The following is a 20,811-nucleotide window of genomic DNA, read 5'->3' on the forward strand; positions in this document are numbered from 1 at the left end:
TAATTTCCTTTTGCGCTACAAGCTCCTAGATAGGGAGGGGGTTAATTTACATATATCGGTTTTAATCCTTACAACCTTTCAAGATAGAGGTAGTATTTGTAACAACTTTTCAGGAGGAAACAGGCTCCATGAAGAAATTAAGTAACTTGCTTAGGGTCCTTAGCAAACGTTAGAACTGGGATTTAAACATGACCAGAACCCTTGTTCTTCCCACATTATCCTGTTTTTGGTAGGGAGTATGTAATTTTTGAGGTGGAAGGATAATAAAAGAAGAAAGGGAAAAGGCAGCTAGTTGCTTCTTCAAGTGGAAGAAAATAAACTCACAGAAAACCTTCCCCCAAGAGGCTAAACAACTTTCTCATGAGAAATGACGCAGGAAGCAGTGTGGCCTTGTTAGGAGCTTTGCCTCAGTAATCCTCACTGCCTTTTAAAATTCTTTTGTAATGCTGAAAGCTGTCATTGTCACGGGGACTAGAAAAGGCATTTCCACCAGAGTTCTCGTACCTATTCTAATCAGAAACTAGAGTCACAATGATTTGATCAGAATCTTTGGTAATAATATAGACAGAGATAGGATTTACCTGTACCTATTAATAGCTCATTCAGGCATTTTACATACAGGGTAGCTTAACTCAGGTTAATGAGGACTAAATGGGAACTTCTGGACTTGTTTTCAACTGGAATAATAGTGTAGCCAAAGGGATTCCTTAATGTTATTTGGAGAGCAGATAATAAGAATGACAAATAGCTTTGTGTCCTACCTGAAGCAGATTATCAGATACATTAAACCATCTGCAGTTAGGTTTACGTGGCATTATCAGTCAACAAGGCACCTATTTAAATTATTAGAACAGGAAACTGCAATGATTCAAACTGCCATTAATTCCAGACTACTGAAGTAGTATCAACATAGACATTTAGTTAGTTGCCTCTCAAGGTGTGGAAGCTCATTCACATTGTTTCCTTCATAGAGAAGGGTGGTACAAAAAGCACTCGGGTATTCTTCATTCACAATTTTTATTTCTTGCAATTAACTTTTGTATCTTCAAAGTCGATTTGTCTTTTAAAAAATTAAAACTTCTTACTCATACAATCCACACCCTCCCCCAAGGAAAACAAACCCAGGGAAGGAGTAATTTAGTGGGCAGTTGAAATAGGTACTATAGGTTTGTGACAAAGGCTTCCCAGCCCACCATCCTATACACATACAACAAAATGGCAGCACCTCAAGTTCACCTGAATGAATTCCCAAATTCCAGCCCTAGGCAAGTGATGCAAGTGAATGCCATGGGAATAACAAAATGGAAGCTTAGTCACTGGCTTCCATTTCTTTTCCATGGTAGTTAGCAGAGTCTTCAAACTGTCTCACTTGGGAAAGTCAAAAGTAAGCAAGTATATAGAGCAACATTTTGACCCAGCCAGGAGTAATCATTAATGAAACCAGAAATAATTTACCTGGGCCACAAAAATGAATTTGTTTTATCATGTTTTTCATTAAGTCCCCAGCACCTGAAGTAGCAAGTTCTAATAATGGGCTTCTAAAGGCATGCAGTTTTCACATATCTACTTCAAAGAATTTCTTCCACTCAAAACATAGCACAATCAAGGATAAAATATTTTTGGAGGCACAGGAAGAGCACAAGAACAAGTAAGTATACGCTGATGCCTTGTGTATGACCAAGATGGTACACTTCATATATAGAAGCAGTGAAAGCTGTTAAAGTGCTACTTACAAAGGATAGTCTAACATTACACACACAACTCAACTCACTGCTAAATATGGTTGTCTTTATTTTCTTTTTCCTTGCCCAGCCCTATCTAAAACAAAATAAAACTACAGGACTGAAATTAACAACCCATTAAAATCAGCAATAAGTTATGAAAATCATAAAGCTTTTTTTTTTTTAAGTAATTAAGGGTAGTTAAATTATTTAAAGTATACAAAGTCCAAAGAGCCAGGGGTAAGGTCTCCAAGAAGGCTTCCTGGGGTAAGGGAGAGGGCCAGGGGGAAACCTTGGAGTTTGAAAGACAAAGTGAACACATGACATCAAAGTGCAGGCTAGAAATTTCACTTAAAAGAAAATAACGTTTCTGAAAATATTGATAAGAGCAACAATAGCACCTGCACAGTGGGATTGTGAGGAAGAGAGAGACAGCCCGTAGGAGAACGGAAGCAAATCTTTACATTAAAATGAGACAAGTGCCAAACTTAACTATGTTAACTATGATAGTGTGTCTATTATAGATATCAGATGGTTAAAAGCTGGTAAAAGGTAATGATTCTAAAACAAAACAAAAACAGCATTGACCTTTTTTCTACGTAGCCCAGACCTCATTTATTTTGTGCACTATAAAGAGTGAGGTGTGAGGTGTTTTATCATTATCAAATGCTGCATCAAAATAGATGATTTTTTCCCATGTGTTTTTCCACTATAAAAGACATCTATGTTTTTATGGACAAGCTTTAAAAAGATGTCATTTTGGTTTTCAACACATACAAACAGTTATCAAAATCTGAAATAAAAATGCTGCTGTGGCTCAGACCTTGGCCTGCTAATCTGCGTGCACAACTCTTCTGGCCCACGCAGACACAGAGGCACGTGGAGCTTTTTCCTTCTGGCCCCTCAATCCAAACTCAGGCCCTGTGTGGTAGAGGCTGTCATGTACAGACTGCCCCATGCTGCCCAAGAGCCTAAGAGCAGCTGACTGTTGAGCTGGCAGTTGGGTGCCCTAGTGCTAACAATGCAGGATAAGGTTAGCTTGCTTAGCATGGAATCCAACAGAAAGCTGAGCTGCATGATGATCCCTTTCAAAAGGCTTCATGGGAGTCTCTCCTTTGGCAGAGCATGAAATGAGCTTTTTTTTTTTTTTTTAAGAATTGATCATCCACAGGCTTCATGATAAGCTGTCCCAGGCTGAGTTTTAATAGCTCTTTAGCTATCCAAGATTAATGCCTGATTATCTTGTCTTGTCATTACTATAGGTTTGATTTTGTTTGTTTTTAGGACCATAAAGCTCAGGAAGGGTTCATAATCCCAACCTTAAGTGTGTTTACTCAATGCGGTATGAGCAAACTAGAAAAGAAAAAGAGGATGGAATCTCCAATGTCCTCTTTCAAATCAACTAAATCAAATAAAGAAAACTTCACACAAGTTTTCTGCTGCCATTAGAAATTGTGATTTTCAAATATGAATATTATGAATATTTGTTCTGCTGGGGAGGCTCTGCCCCACTTTTTGCTAAGTATTTACTTAAATAGAGGTCTTTTGACCCTTTTGTTCAAGTATAGTTTTGTTTAGTTTTAAAGAGGAGACTGTATCATGAACCCAATTTAGGAGATTGTTTGGATTGAATTGGCCCAGTGAATATTTTGCCCTGCACTGTTGTCATGCTGGGTTCTAGGAAGTGAACGAAAGTTTGACACTGGCACTGGAGTAACCCTCGTCACTCCCAATACTCTGCAGGCTGCTGTGGTCATCAATGTCACTGATGCTGGTGGTACTGATATTGTCCACTTCTCCATGGGAGAACTCTGTGCTTTCAACATCCACTTCAATCTCCTCTGCCAAAGGACAAAAAGGAAGAACATTAGTAATCTAGTATATGTGCATTTTCAAAAACTAACAAGGCACGTGGAAAAGTGATTACATTTTGTAGTATAAAATAATTGTTATACAAGCTTATTATCAGTGATCTCTGGAGAACAGAAAGAAAGGTGAAGAGACACAGGGATATATTTTGCAAACAGGAATGTCTGGTATACACTGGTGGTCTCAATTTAGGCAGCAAGTTTACTTAAAGCCTTTGACGCCAGTCCGTCTGGACCTCCCACCAAAATCACTTGGCCTATTTGGGAATTAGTGCTTAATATTAAAAGATCCCAACCCCAAGTGGTTTAACGACATCTGTTTTGCATTTAACTAGAAGCTAATTCTCAGTGCTATTTATTAATCAGAGTTGCCTTAAAGGGGGAAAAAAAGCATAAGCTTAATATAGGTAAACTAGAAAATTTATCCATCCAGGCCTTTGGTGGTATCATTCTACAGATGGTTATACAGACTTCTAGGATTCAGTAAACAAAATAAGCTAGTCATTATAAAGTAGACTCTGAGAGATTTGTCTTCAATTTTCTTGCATCAACTATAGCTTGAAATGAGGGCCTGAGGCTTAAAAGTCTTTGGATTATAGTGAGATCTACAGTAAAGATTATAGTAAAGGCATTTGAATGGTGGTATTTAACTTTACTTCAAAAACAAACATGAAAAAGAAAGACCCTAAATGCATTTATGACCCAGCTATCCATAGATATCTTAACTGTTAAATACTATATCTACAATCACCAATAATACATAAAAAGCAATAAACATTTTAAAAAATAAAAAGCACTTGAAAAATTGTTTTCTCCCGTAACAGAATGAACTCAAGATTCTTCAGTTTTCTTAAAACAAACTCAAAGCCTGATGTTTCATATTTGGCACTGACTTTAAGGATTCACACTGATCACAACTGCTTTAGGAAAAGTGGATTCTTGCTGAGCCTAAGAAGACAGAGTAAGTTATTTCAAAGAGTATAATTTTCAAAAGGGCTTGTTCCTTCAAAAAGTTTTAGAGGTCTGTTTTTAAAATGCAGGCAGCTGTCCAAACAAGCTGTACAAATAATCCTATGAATTCATAACTATTTGTTTCATATCCATAATGCTTCACAGCCTATTTAGTGTTTCCCAGTATCACAGAACACTCATCCAACCTACAATTAGGAAATAAAATCGAGATCTATCCAACAGTGCATGCTGAATTCAATCAAAACAAAGTAAAATGAGAGACTGCTCTAGCCCCATGGACTAGAAAAGTCCCCTAGAACATTGGGAAAGAGGGCCACCAGAAAAGAACAAGAATGGTACTAGATAAGGTACAAGCACACTGAGAGTACTAAAAAGATGAGAACTATTGTGATAAAGATACATCCTCTCTGAAATTTGGAGGTGGGATGGGTACAAAGAGGAGAGAACAGCAGGAAGTGGACTAAAGCATGAAGACCTGACAAGGTCACACAGCTAGTAAGCAGCAGAAGAAAAGACTAGGACCAAGGTCTGCCTCCTAATTCAAGGTTATTTCTGCGACACCTCACTGTCACTCATAAATGTAGCATGTCCTTGAGGTTCTTGCTGCTGCCTCTGGTGAATTTTTGTTCTTCAAAGCTGAGTGCCACATAAAAACAAACTTTTACATAGCAAAACAACAACAACAAAAACAACAAACCCAAGGACTCCTAGGGTTGTGTTAAAAGGGATCAAAAACCAATGTGAAAGTCTCCTACAGAATATGGGAAATTTGAGTATTAAAAAGAATGACTGCAATGAAGTGGAATGCATTCAATACATGAAAACATATGAGTTCATAAGATAATCAAAAACCAACAGCAAAACAAAACACCTTGTTACCTCTGGAGGTTGCCACAGCAGCAACTCATTGTTCAGAAAATAGATAAAGCAAAACCCAAAAAAACCAAGCATTTATTCCATCTTCCCTGTATGGACTTTACTTCAGGGTAACCAAAAAGCTGACGAGGAAATGTTCTTTATAGAAGAAAAAGTTGATAAATGCAAGAAGAATGACAGAATTCAGAAATAACTATTTTATAACACCTAATGAAATGAAATAATGATCAGGGCAACAATCATCAATGATTGCTAAAACTATTAAGTGAAAGGTGGATACATTTTCATAAATGTATCAAGATGACATCACCTAAACTCACTGACCAATGTTATCACTAGAGTGAGACAACTAGACATAACACTGATGCAACAGGAAGTACACAATACAACCTATGAAGTATTCTTGCCTCAGAAAAAGAACTTGAATTTAATCAAGCCACTAGACCTACCAACCAGTTTACAGGAAAGACGGGGGACAGAAGAACATGTTAAATAACACCATGAGGATTCCATTAGTCAAATCTAATATGTGAGAAATTCTATAAGAAAAATGACCCAGTTTCCCAGTTTCTACAACAAATAAATGGCACTGAAAAAAAAAGTGGGGAAGGGAAAACTATTATAGATTTAAAGTATCTTAAAAGACACAAACAAATGCAATGTGAACTTTGTTTGGATTCTAATTCAAACATACCAATGGTAAAGAGGCATTTTTGAGAAAATCAGAGACTGGGTATTAGATGACATTAATAAATAGGATTATGTGATTTTATTAATTTTTTAGGGTATTATAATAATAATATTGTGATGTTTTCATAGTCTTTTTTATTAAAGATAAATACTAGGGACAAAATGATAATATTATCTGGGATTTGATTTAAAATATTCCAGAAAAAATGGTGAGGCTGAGGGTGGTGGTGAATAGATGAAAGAAGAATGACAGAATGTTGATAGCTGTTCAAACTGCATGATGGGTACATAAGTTCATTATTGTACTTTTGTGTATGTTTGAGAATTTCCATAATAAATCAAAATAAGAAATTCTATAAATTTTCTTTTTTTGTTTTAGAATCCTTAAGATCTCATCAACTCTATTTTCCCAAATGTAAAACTTAAAATCACCAGAGTTCACCTCTGTGATCTTTTACTGTGGTATGAGGCCTGATGTGGTGAAAGCAATACACGAATAGATCAGTGAAATTCAAACAATTTCTTTTTTGGCTGATTTTTGTTCTTTAATTCTGCCAAAGACAAATATTCTGGGACAGATGGAAAGAGAAATGAGGGGTGTGATACTTTAAAATACAGATATAAAAATTAACATCACCAGTAATAAAATATATCAACATCATATATCTTCCTGATACAATGAATTAAGAAGGGCACACATCACTTCTGTAATATTTCTTCCCCCAAATGTATAACCTCAATCTAATAGAGAAAACATCAGACAAACCCAAATTGAGGGACACTGTATAAAATAACTGGCCTATAGTCTTCAAAAGTGTCATGGTCATGAAAGAAAGACTGAAGAACTATCTAATGCAATGTGGGGTCCTACATTGGATCCTGGATCAGATAAAGGATATTATTGGGAAAACTGGTGAAATTTGAATAAGGTCTATGGATTAATTGTATTGCGTGAATGTTAATTGCCTAGTTTCGCTAACTGTATTACGGTTACATAAGATGTTAATATTAGGGGAAATTTGGTGAAGGGTATATGAGAACTCTACAATTTTCTACAGAAAATTTACAACTTTTCTGTAAATCTAAAATTGTTTCAAAGTAGAAAATTAAAAATACATACATATATAATCAAGAAAAAAGTTCTATGCAGTCATGCACCACATAACAATGTTTCAGTCAACAACAAACCACATATACAACAGTGGTCCCATAAGATTAGTGCCATATAGCCTAAGTGTGTAATAGGCTATACCACCTAAGTTTGTGTAAGTACACTCTATGGTGTTTGCACAATGCAAAATCACCTAACGACGCATTTCTCAGAATACATCACCATCATTAAGCAATACATGACTGTAGTTCATACAGGCATTGTTAGACAATGATGTGACTGCACAAAATTTAGAATGATACAGTGTTGGCCAAAAAGAAGCAGCAAATACAGTGACTCCCTAAATCCAGATACAAGGATGCTTAGTATTTCATTAGGGAAGAAGTACACTGCCTACCTCGCTCTGAATCAGAACGATCTGAAGAAATAGTGGATCCAATGCTGTCCATTCGTATTCGCTCCATCTCCTGAGGACCCTGCAGCTGTTCCAGTCGCCGCTTTAAAAATCTCTGTTCTCGTTCCAAGTTCTCTAGCTGGTGCTGGCTCTTCCTTTCAGCTTCTTCAAGTTTCTAAAATGATAAAATGATATTTAAGTTTGTATATAGTCCAATACAAACAATAAAACTGATTTGTACCTAAAATATCAAAAGTTTTCGTCTTTGGCAGAGAAAACATGAATGAATATACAAGTATGTGTGTGTGTATAAAAACATACATAAATACATATTTTTAAACATCAAAAATAGTTCTTCACTTTTTTGTATGTGTAATGAATGCTACATTACTAGAACAGTATGGAATTTTTAAAGTCTGTAAAGTTATCTCCACAAAAGAGACACTTGCTCTGTAGTCTAGTTTGATGGAAAAATACTGAGGGACACAGCCAAATGAAGTCACCTCCACCAGAGGGCACAACTGCCTTTCTTCTGGGTATCAGCAGAGTAATTGTTATTTTCCTAGTATTCCCAGCTCTTCAAATGGCCATGCTGTCAAAACAATTTAGTTTAATCAGGTTACGTTGCTCCCATCAGATTCACTGATAAGTTTTTAGAAAGATTTCTCTTGAGGTCAGTTATTAAGGAGGGCATGGTGAGCTAGCTGATGTATATGAATAGGAATCATTGCTTATAATGAATCTGGGACGGAGAGAATCAGGTGCAAATATGAAAGCAAAAATTCTCACCTTAATGTGTGCTTTGGCTTTGTTGAGCAAACCAAGTGTTGTGTGCCTGGTGCAGTCTGGTCCTAGTGGAATCAGAACTTTTAAGCGTTCTAAACACAGGCGCAGATGAGCTCGTCTAAAAAAGACAAAAAAGTCAAATTAGCACAGCCTGAATATTCCACTAGAAACATCCTAAAACCTGTTTTTTAAGACAAATAATTATTTATACATAATTCAGTCTATAACTATGTTATACTAAATCTTCAGTTTCAAAGTATCTGCAAGTGCAGGCATGCCTACTGATTTTCAGTCTCTGCCATTTCTGTTGTACTCTGGAGACACTGGTCATTTCATATTATTATCCCCAGTGGTAATCTCTGTCAGAGATGATTTAATTTTTAACCTGCCCAATAAACTGTCTCAATTGTACTAATGTGGAAGTAGGAAAGCATACTAGGGCAATTGTATTTGATTTTGAATGCCTAAAACCACAGCCTGGAGTAGGGGTTTTCAGCAGGGGTACCCCAAGGGAGTATAAAATGTTCACAAATTTCCATTTCCTCCTTCCCACTTTTTACACACACATACACCCCTCTCTATAACTGTAGCGATCCTACAGTGTTACATGTTATTATGTATTAGGTTGAACCATATGAAATTTCTGATATTCAACCATTTCTCATTTATATGAATGGCAACTTCATATGACCCAACATAAAACAGAAACAGTAAAATTCTGTGACAACCTAGGATAGTGTTAGGCAAAAGATACTGGCCCTGTCATCAATTCTAGCCACTGAAACAACAGCCCATACAACAGTCCCCTGCTTCCTAATATTTAAGGGTACCAGTTCATTAGCTTTTAATTTTTATTTCTCTCTCTCTCTTCTCTCTTACTACCCACCTCCAATTTTCTACACATGGAAAAAAGCCAGGTGACAAAATTTTTTACTAAAAGTCACTGTATTCTTTAATGCGTCCATCTTGTAGATAAATTAGGGGAAATTTCTCCTGGAAATACTAGCAGAGAGCCTCGTGGATTTACCTTCCCTGTACCCTAAAGAAACTATGATCACCATGAGAGTTCTGGGTACATAATTCCACTCTAAAAGAATACCAGTCCACATCTTTGGTCCTGTGCCTCTTAAGGCATAACAAAATTCAGTGGTTAATAGCGGATCTGAAAAGAATACCCATAAATGTGTTCATAGTTTAAAGAGCTATAACAACTTTTAACAGCTGTCTCAACTTCACCGGGAATAAACACATCCTCCATTTTCTCCTCAAAGAGTGCCAAAATGGTTTTATTGGCTCATCCACCAAACTATGCTTTCTCTGCCTTGATACACAAGAAATAATGTCAAGTGAAATTCTCAAATACTAGCAGTTTGAAAGAAGGGTAGGAGAAGGCGATAAACAGCCAATTATGTCACTGACAAGCAAGGATGATTAAGGGTAGTAAGGTCAAGAGGTTTGGCTGATGAACTGTCAAAATTCTTCAGTACCTGCTAGCCTACCTATACTTAAATGTTCATTAGTATCTCTATTCTAAATTTCCATTCTCTTTATTGAATTCAGGAACTCAATTCTAATAATTGGCTCTAGGCTGAAATCTGACATACCTGATGTGGATAAACAAATTTTGTTAATTTTCACCAAATGAAAGGCATATCAATGGATTCCCCTTAATGAGATTTAACAATTTTAAGGTCACTCTTCTCCCCTGTTGTGCTACCCAAAATCATAGAACCTTTAGCAATTTTTTTTTTTTTTGCTGAGAAAGATTCCCCCTAAGCTAACATCTGTTGCCAATCTTCCTCCTTTTTTTTCCGCTTGAGGAGGATTAGCCCTGAGCTAACATCTGTGCCAATCTTCCTCCACTTTATATCTGGGTCGCCACCACAGCACGGCTGACAACTGGTGTAGGTCTATGCCAGGGATCTGAACCCGCAAACCCAGACCACCAAAGCAAAGCATGCTGAACTTAACCACTACACCATGGGGCCAGCCCCCAAAATTTTCATTTTTAATTGGAAAACCTTAGATGAGGATTCTCACATGATCACAGCACTCTTGCTGAGAAGACTAAAAACAAACAAAAATCCACAGTAAAAAGTACCTGTAAATTCTTCATTAGGATTATTATAGCATATGCCTAACAACTGCACTCAAATGATATGACTGGAGGGTGGAGAGAGAGACTGGTGGTTCTCTTGCTAATAATTAGAGGCTCCCAAGGGGGCTCTGAATTCGGTCATCTAAAAAAAGTTAACAAAGCAACTAACTAGTAAAGTTAACATGTTGCCACAAGAATAACTTGTCAATTTTGCTTAAATTACTTAACCCCAGAAATTCAGTGTATATATAGGAAATATCTTCTACTTTAAGAAACTTCAGAATGACCCCTTACTATAGTTTCACATCAAGGAAAAAAAAGGGTGGGTCAATTTTCTGTTTTATGAAATCTAAGTTAAAGTCTTACTAAAATCTAAGTAGAAATCAACTAAAATAATATTAAAATGTCTATTTTTTCTTTTTTAAATCATTCAGTTGTATATTCATTACGTAACTTTTATGTACTCAGCAATGTCCCAGACGCTTGAGTGAGAAAAGTAAAAAAAGAAATGTAAACTAAGAGTTTATAATCTAGACTACAGAATGAAACATATTGTTTTGTTTCATTGGGTTCATAATGAAATGAGTCATACAGATATCAAGGGCAAAAGAATCTGAATAAAAGGAGAGACTGTAATTGGAGGGGGGAGACATATAAAAGAGGTTGAAACTTGACTTTGGACTTGAAGGATACTGAATTTGTCTATGAAAATGCACGGATTTTCAAAGTTATTAAAAGAAGAGTACAGGACTCAAAGTTCATATATTGGGACCAAGTTTAAATCTAAAATTAGAAATGCCTTAGTTTTCTTTATTCAAGGGAAAACAACTGAGTTGGAATTCTCTAAGAAAATATCAGCCAAGTTAGCAGTCTGGTGATCTGCAACAGCACTGTCAAATCAGGAGCAGCCCAGGCCAAGGAAGTCAAGGCGTAAGTAACGCCTAAACGAACAGGGAAGGCAGACTGCCCTCTAAAATACTTTTTATTAGCCACTATTAAACATTTCTTCAGTCAAGTAATTATAAGTTTGCTCCAAAATACAGCTTACACCAAGAAAACATACCCTGAGATATCATGTCTTACAAAGGCCAGTTATGCCATTTTCCATATTTTGTAAATACGATCCTCCAAAATAGACAACAGTACAAAGGATGAATGATGAATGATGTCCTCTGCTCTCCTGTGGGGAAAGGTGTATCTGTGGGAGCCAAATGTCATTTCCTCCAGTTTTTCTACTTGTAAGTGAATCAGGCATTTGAAGAGCAGAATAACCAAGGGTTAATGCCCATTGAAGGACAGCAGCTGACCAATGGGGAGCCACACTTTTCAAAGTCGCCACCCAAATACTGCACACAGTTTTCCACATATGCCACTTTTAGGTAAATACACCCTTCCAAGAGTAGTGGATACCCTATGACTGTAAACTGGAAAGTTAAATCAGAAAATCCATTCTCCTTGATGTGCAAATTTTTCTCTCCAGTAAATTATTGAAACAAACATCCCAAAATTCTTCTTCCCTTACAATGGTGCTGTGCTGCTCTCTACCCTTACCCCCATCCCTGCTAGTAACCAGATTGCAAGCTTAACCACCAACGACCTAGAAAAGGCGTATCTTTTGATGCCATCTGGTCCTTTCTTTTCTTTTCTTCATTCTCATGTGACTGGTGGCTCAGGAGCCTCCTGTACGGGATTGCCAAATCATGGGCTGTAAGATATTGGGGGAAGAAAAGAGGACAAGAGACAGAGAAGAAAAAAGCTTGGTTTGACTTGAAAATCCTTATGCACTGAGAAAAAAAGTTGCAAGTATCACAAGATGATGTTTTCCAAGTCTCCAAGAAGTGGAAGAGCTGACACAGAGAAGAAGGATTCATGAAAGGCATGGTCCTGTATCTTTAGTCAAAGTAGGAAAAGCAGATTGGGGACAGTTAAGGCTGCTGTTCTGAATATTCTGATGAACACTAGACTAACAACCAATAGAAAAAACCTGACATTGTAAAATTTATAGAACTAAACTTGATGGAAAATGTGAAAAAGTTTTAGCCTCCTAGTTAGCATTTACTTAACTTTTCACAACACATGGGTAGCTCAACGAAAACTATAAAATCCTTCCTAATTTAGCATGAGTGACTGTGATGCAAAGTCAGGATGAGACACTGCGGTAGGAAGCACCCTGTGAGAAAACTGGAGTCTCCTTGCTGAGAGGGAGGGAACAAGAAAATGGAGAGATACTAAAGTACTTTTATTTTAAAAGACACTTTGAGGTCTGTTTTAAAATGAGATTTAAAAGTGGGTTTTATCCAGGGGAAAAGAGACAATTCCCAGTGACTAACCCTATTAGAAAGAAGGTCCTATCAAAATTACCCACACCTTCACAAAGGGCAAGCCCCTTGTGGGAAAAGGAACAATTAGAGACTATCTGGCTTTTATTTTGGTAGATTGGGATCATTTTTCCCTGAAGGAACCAATGCTGCTTTTGGTTTCAAACCTTGTAAACTCTACTGCCAAAATGAAATATCGCAGAACATGAGGGGATATGATTTTGCTATAAAATGACCCCTCCTAGTAGCTGCGATATTTTAAAGCATAGGTATATCAACCACAAGCACACATTGTTGAGGGAGGAGAGGGGAAAGAATTCGCTTTCAGAAAAAAAACTGCAAATATAATAAGATGATGTTTTTCAAGTCGTGTCTCTCTCTCTCTCAACTCTAATCCCTCTGCCCAACAACAAGAAATTTAACCCCTGCCTGGCCTCACAAACCCTGATGCCCTTGGAGGCATGGTCCTTCATTGGAACTTGCTTGTCTTTCATTCCTCCACTACAGGATACCAAGACTTTGCCAAGTAACTAAATCAAAATGGAAAACAAGTCAAGTGATAGGGACAGTACTTGTATTTTCCTCGGCTGGATGTTACGCAATGGGCTGAGAGTCCTCCCTTGAGCCACATTCTTCAAAGCTGCAGTGGCTTGTGGCCAGGTTTTCCAACTCCCTACACAACACTTTTGTACATGACAGCAGCTAGCTGCTTATCCTACACATTTTATATTCCAACGCTTCTCTAAAATTTAATGTGTTGAGAATCTTCTGAAAATCTCCAAAGTTACTCCCTCCAAAAATCTGCCTGCCTCCTTTTCTTACGAAAAATGACATTAAAAATGGAGCCAGATATCAAGCACATTCATGCTACTCATGAATTTTATTTACAAAACCAAATATCATGTTCAGCTTATTCTGTTTGTGAAATAAGAAAGCTTAGACAAGCTATTCCCATAAAATGGCATACAATTATGTTTCACTTCTAACTTATATATTACCTACTTCACAAAAAATAAACAGACAATAACAAAAGTAACTCCCAGGTAGTAACTTAGTAAGTGGCATTTCCCTAGCATCAGACCTGGTTGTGGTATCATGAGGCTTAATGACAACAAAATAAAAACTTAGGAGAGAATAGCTTGGACACTCTTCTCACTTTTCAAAAACAACTGCTTTTATTAATATTCCTCTTTTTTTTCTTTTTTACAACTGTTGCCAATCTCCTTCCCCCACCCCCCCGCTTCTTCTCCCCCAAACCCCCAGTACACAGTTGTATATATTTTAGTTGTGGGTCCTTCTAGTTGTGGCATGTGGGACGCCGCCTCAATGTGGCCCGATGAGTGGTGCCATGTCTGTGCCCAGGATCCAAACCAGTGAAACCCTGGGCCACCGAAGGCGGAGCGTGCAAACTTAACCACTTAGCCATGGGGCCGGCCCCTCATTAATATTCCCCTTAATTCAATTTGTATCTTGTAAAATAACCAGATAGGAATATTAACACGTATTATAATGAAGTTGCAAATTATATGAATTATATATACTATATAATATTATAATAATATAAATTATTCTACAGTCACATTGTCCACCTCAGCAATAAAGGGCTCATCCATACACAAATAAGAAATAAAATCAGTAACGTTGAGACACACATTATTCACTCTTGGAAGATTTTTTTTAAATCGCTTTCTCCCAATAAAATCTTAGTTCTTATGGTAGGGAGCCAGAGAGTACTTAAAGCCAGAAGGATAAATACAGTATGCCTTCCAGAACTCATAATTTTCCTCAAAGATTTGAGAAAAACCAACCATTTTATATAAAAACAAACACAGATAATGCAAAGTATACTTTTAAGATAAAACAAGACTTCAAATAAATCTCACATTATTTCACACTACATCCCAGGACCTCCAGGATTCTATGTTAAAACTACTAGACGAAATTACCACAGATCCCTATCAGAGTTCTAGACTTCAGAACATCATTTCTGAATTATGGCTTGGATTATGTTTTTCAAACGTTTACAGAGGAAGAATGGCGGGGGAGAGAGGATGAGGGGAAGAGGGAGAGATGTGAGTACTCAATAAATTAATGATGATAAAATAGTGACACATTCTTTCTCAAACTACACAGATTCTATGTAGGCTAAAATTTTATTTAGTCTTTACATCTCAGAGATATGAACAGGAAAAAGTGCCACTCAGTCAATAACAATGATCATCAGTAAAAAATGAGCTGCACCAAATTGTGCCACTGAACTAGATGCCATCAAGATTTTTAAAAGATGCCAGTAGTATTCTTTATCTGTTTGAAGATGCTACAATTTGGCCTTCTGCCTACCACCTTTCCAGCTTCACTTCCCATTACCCATACCCTTGCAAACCTCTTCCACAAACCAAATGTGCTTATATATTTACTGATTTCTCTACCAGGAATGCCCTCCTCTCCACTGTCCACCTAGTGGGCATCTAACTCATTTGTCAGCCCACAGCCAAACTATTGTTTCTTCATGAGGCCTTCCTTGACATACCTCTTCACACTATCACACTATATTTTAATTATCTTCTAGATAAGACTGAAGGAATACTTTCAATCATTTCAGTTCTTCCGATATGAAACAGAATGACTGGCACAGTGGGGAGGAGGGATGTAACATATTTCTAGGATACTTCTGGGACTCTTAACTCCCCAAAGTTGAGGTAGCAATACTAGGGCCTCCGAACAATATAATCAGATGCCAGGCCAATATTCATGAGAGATCTGCTTATGGATGCCAGAATTCTACACTGGGTTTTTTTGTGTGCAGCTGAGGTCACCATGAAAGATGAGCACATGTAGAGTAACCGACAATCTCTAACTTAACTCTTGATTAGAGTCGACATCTCTTTTAATAATGAAGCAAAAGGTTAAGAATTACAGCCATTACAACACAGTGACTTGTCAAAGTATTTACAGGAATGGGGGACTAGGACAAAAAAGTCAGATGAAATTCATAGATAATTTTTTAAGTCCAATTTTTTTGTCTCCAATTTCAACTTTCTGACTTTATTAACAGGCCTCTTAGCAGGGAGAAAATTTGACTCTTTTAAGTTTGGCTTCTGTTCTAGTTGCAGTTCAAGAAATAGTGATGATAAGAATAATGACTTGGGGCGGGCCTCGTGGCCAAGTGGTTAAGTTCGCACGCTCCGCTTCAGCGGCCCAGGGTTTTGCTGGTTTAGATCCTGGGCATGGACATGGGACTGCTCATCAAGCCACGCTGAGGCAGTGTCCCACATGCCACAACTAGAAGGACCCACAACGAAAAATATACAACTATGTACCGGGGTGCTCTGGGGAGAAAAAGGAAAAATAAAATCTTTAAAAAAAAAAAAAAGAATATTGACAGGAAGGCAATCACTAAGGAGAAAAGAAACAGCTAAGAAAATCCAGGTTTGAGACGGGAAAGTCTAAAAAGAAATACTCCACAATGCAAGGCAGGGAAAAAAAAAAGTATAGTTTTTATCCTGTCTGATACCATGAGAAACTAGTGTTGCACAGTTTTTACAACATCCCAGGACTGCTGAGCAGTTGAAGCTCTAGTGCTTCACGTAAACACACACATAAACAAATTATTTTTTTATTGTCCTGCATTCATCTCTAAGGAAGACTTGACTTCTGACAGCCTCATTTGAAAAAAATAATTAAAATCTGGTTCTGGAGGCATATGTTCTTCACTGAAACTCCCATAAGGAATCCAATCTCCAAAATGATTTAACAGAAATTGTTCACTTGACGTCCATTCTGTGCTAAATTTAGCTTCCATGCATACATCTTAACCCCCCTCTTATCTGTTTATGAGGATTTGGTTTAAAAAAAAAAAACTTGATCATTCATTCACCATATTTCTTCTTTGGTCACACAAGAACTTTCTGTATTCCAAGTTTCAAAGTCTGGGAAATAGGGCCACATCACTGGAGAAAACAGTGGCAATTTGTTCTAAATACAAAATAGCTTATTTTCCTTTGGCCACTCTCCAGGGATTCGGGCGAAGGGAAAGGATACTCCTCTCTGGAGAGACCAGGCTCTGAACCTGGCCTACTGTCAAAACTTAGCTGAGGGTGGGAGAGAAATTTTTTAAATTATTTTCTTTCACATCAATTTGGAAACTGATTAAAGATTTTCACATTATTAACAGTTTTTCTACTCTTCAGCCTTTTGTTGGTGTTCATCCCTATTCTGGCAGCCCCCATTGGCTGCTTTAATGGTACCAAGGGGCTGAGAAGTGTTGCTGTCCAAAAGAAAAAACATGCTCTCACAGGGACTGGGAAGGCAATCTGCAATCACAACAGTAGCTACTTGTTAATTTTCTATTTGAAACCCAGTGATGTCAATAGTATTGTACCCTGCCAGCCACCATGGGGTAAAGTACATTTTGAAACCAAAATAAACTTCCTACGTGGTGGCAAGTCAAATTTGAGGCACAGTGATAACGTTAGTTCTATAAGACATTGCCCTAGTTTTATATACAAAATGTACACAACAAGCATTAGTCTACTCTTCTATAAAAGTTTAAGTCTAACTCTCACAGCCTTACTCCTACCCACAGCTCAGTGCAATTGCTTTATTATATCAAATTACAGTCCAGGATGGCAGAGGGAAATGAAGAAATATTGTTACTGATCTCTAATAAAATGGCAATCCTACACAGCACAAACAGCACACCCGAAGGAAGAATGCTTTGTAATGTAAATGTTCATTTAGAAGCATAAAATGAAAACAGCACAAAGCCTTTAAAAATGGCTCCACTAATAAGAGCTGTTTAGTATAATAGTTCATTTTAACAGACTGTATTCACTTAAGAGGAAAGACATGTTTTATTAAATGGAACAGGAACACTCTGGCCTATGAATTAATGCATCCCTGGAAGATGAATATTCACAATATGTACTGAATATGAGTAACCTGAAATAGGGAGCTAAATGATTAAAAGTGGTGACCATGCTTACTACTGGCAGACGGCAAATGGTTTGGCATTGCTGGATATCTGCCAATTCAGTCAAGCCAGCCAGGGATTACTTTTCAAGTCACATTTTAGCAAAATTTCCCCAAAATCAAAATGCAGGGTTTTTTCATTTGTTTGGTTTTGTTTTTTGGGGGAGGGGGTAAAACTTGGGACAGGAAAAGGATAAAGAGCAATTTGTTGGCCAATGTGTAATTTTAAAAAAATAATAATAATCCCGAGGTATTCATAAATCATTTGGAACCTCTGGAAAAATAAGGCTCAAAGAATTTTTTAAATGCCATAATCCTGACAAGCAGAGAGATTTAATGTTTTGGTATAACTTTTTATTTCAAAGTTACTTAACGCTTCTGATCTTTCTCTTCCATTATACTGTATCACATTTTTTTCTGACCCCAAAGGGCCCAACTGAAGAATAGTTTTTGAAAGTTACTTTTGGAGGCAGCCTCGCATAACACCTGGCACCAATCCTGGACATGCTCTCCTCTGATAGAGCAGAAATTTTTTCAGTGTTGTTTTAGGGTGATGACAGATGAACACTTTTAGGTAGATAGAAAGTGAACATGCCTTAAGAACTACCTTATTTTTTAAAACGCTTATGAAAAGGAAAAGATATTCAACAGATTAACAATTATTGTAGTCTCCTAAAAGGCAAGCTTTTATCAGTAAAAAAAATGGGTTCAAATTATGACTGGTTTGCAACACTACAATTTGTGACTTGTTTCTATTTATATTTGTCTAAATCTTAGTCTGACTCTCCTCTGGATAAGCCCAGGAAAAAATTAAATGAGAGAACAATCAGAGATCTAATATTTATTTTGTATGATTCCAGCCTCAACTCAATACTATTCTAGTTTTCCATCTAAGAAGGACTGCTACATACGTGCCGTTAGACTTTGATTCTAGAATAACCCTGAAAAATGGATACTGTGCTGTGAATCTGAGAAGAATGAAAAACCAGGCTGAGGGAATATGTTACATTCTGTTACCATCGCCAATCAAAATCCTGGCTATTCATAAGGGCAGGTGTGTGGCTCTCTGGCCTAAGGATATTCCAACCACAAGAACATAAAAATTGTTGCTCTAACCGAAGAAGGTGGTAGAGTTTGGAGGATAAGTTTGTCCAACTTGGCTATATTTCCTTTCAGATATTAGAGATACTACAGGATGATAATCCCGAAACATCTTTCAGGATCACCAACATCTCTAATTTCAGGAAACAAAACATATATGAAGGATCTTTTGAAACGATAAAAAATAAGACCCCAAATTTTTCAGTATTTTCTCCTAAGCACACCAGTATTTCCTGAACATTGCAAGCCAGCTAATACACGTTTCCTCCTCCATCTGATCCAATACATGCAGCAGTAAATTCCAACTGCTTTCAAGGGAGTTCTAAGAGCCCAGTATTACCAAATTGCTCTTTAGGAAAAGCCTCTTCCATTACAAAAATAGCAGTCTTGCAAAGTCGTTCAGCTCTATCTAAACTGTGTTATGTTTACAAATGTTTTAACTGCAAAGATGGAATTTCCAATTGAAAGAGAACCTTATTTAGAAGAGACTGGATTTCTTTTACAGCTATGCCAAATACAAGCTGTTCTGTAAAGGAATAATTGTGAATCAGGCTGGAATAAAGTGAATCAAGATAGAAAAACCATACTGACGTTACAATCTTAGAGAAAAATGCCATAATTGGTCACACCAATGATCTAAATGCCAAACAGTATGTTTTTGTCAGTGACACCAACAGATGGCTCAGGGAAACTATGATGGTTGTCCTCCATGACAATACATATATATTACAGAAACAGGGGCTGGCCCCGTGGCCGAGTGGTTGAGTTCACGCGCTCCGCTGCAGGCGGCCCAGTGTTTCGTCAGTTTGAATCCTGGGCGCAGACATGGCAATGCTCATCAAACCATGCTGAGGTGGCGTCCCACATGCCACAACTGGAAGGACCCACAACTAAAATATACAACTATGTACCAGGGGGGCTTTGGGGAGAAAAAGGAGAAAAATTTCTTTAAAATCTTAAAAAAAAATACATATATATTACAGAAACATAACCCAACATCTTACTAAAACTCAATAACAATGTTTATCAAAGAACTGATCTAAATTGCTTGATAAATTCGTTGATTTTATTTTCATTTTTTTTAGGGTAGTAAGTCCCTATTTAGTTAGCACTTACTGTGTAAAGTAGGATTGTCCCTTTTTTTTTTTTAATCTGAAATTTCTTCCTTCAAGCTTCAAGGGCATATACTCCCTAATGCTAGTCTAATTTATGATTTTGGTGAAAAAAATTTTAGTGTATCCTTTCTTAATTTCCAGATTTCTCCCCTATTCTAATTTAGCTATTGCATTTCCAAATTAGATAGCCCATATTTTCCTCACTTAATTTTAGGTTATTTTAAAGGGTCAGCATTGCTCAAATTACTTTTGGATAAAAGTATTGGAAAATAAAGCAGTTTATGAAAAATAGATTTTTTTTTTTTGTAATGGCATAAAATCCCATATCAACCTCCCATATCGGCTTTTAGGAAAACTTAAAAGAGAAAGGTTATATGTTGAAATTTTTAAGTCAATAATCTAAGGTTGATGTACTACAGCAGGCAGAAAGTTTACAAAGGAATAGGATTTCCCACAGAAACATCTTGTTTGGGGTCTCTATTAAAGGATAAATTGAGAAGCACTCACAGGAAACAGAAGTTACAAGGGGAAATACATGATCACAAAAGTTACTAGGCTCTTCATCATATAGGGATTACTAGAATAAAATGTACATCTTCAACAATACTCCCAAACAAAAAGACTTAAACCTAAGAGATTCTGGAGAGCTAAGGAGATGGTCTTTCACTTATCCTTATTTACCCAAAGCTATAGCAGATTTTTCTGTCCCAGTTGAAGCTTTTGGTTGTTTTCACAAGACACTTGGGCATTCACCAACACTGCCACTACAGGAGAGGGAGAAGAGTAGTAG

At 37.0% G+C, this 20,811-nt stretch overlaps 1 protein-coding gene across 3 annotated transcripts in view; it reads right to left on the bottom strand.

Moving 5' to 3' along the window:
• Positions 1 to 1,000: 1,000 nt before the first annotated feature.
• The window catches only part of MXI1 (MAX interactor 1, dimerization protein), an 82,504-nt gene continuing 62,693 nt past the window's right edge, over positions 1,001 to 20,811 (bottom strand). For all 3 annotated transcript variants that reach the window (XM_023639613.2, XM_070260881.1, XM_023639619.2), the window contains exons 4-6: positions 8,422 to 8,536; positions 7,636 to 7,807; positions 1,001 to 3,562 (exon numbers count right to left, since the gene is read on the bottom strand). In XM_023639613.2, the coding sequence (XP_023495381.1) occupies positions 3,399 to 3,562; positions 7,636 to 7,807; positions 8,422 to 8,536 (451 nt within the window). In that variant the 3' untranslated portion in view covers positions 1,001 to 3,398. The remainder of the gene's footprint in view (positions 3,563 to 7,635; positions 7,808 to 8,421; positions 8,537 to 20,811) is intronic.

This window comes from Equus caballus, chromosome 1, assembly GCF_041296265.1.
Source record: "Equus caballus isolate H_3958 breed thoroughbred chromosome 1, TB-T2T, whole genome shotgun sequence".
Lineage (NCBI taxonomy): Eukaryota > Metazoa > Chordata > Mammalia > Perissodactyla > Equidae > Equus > Equus caballus.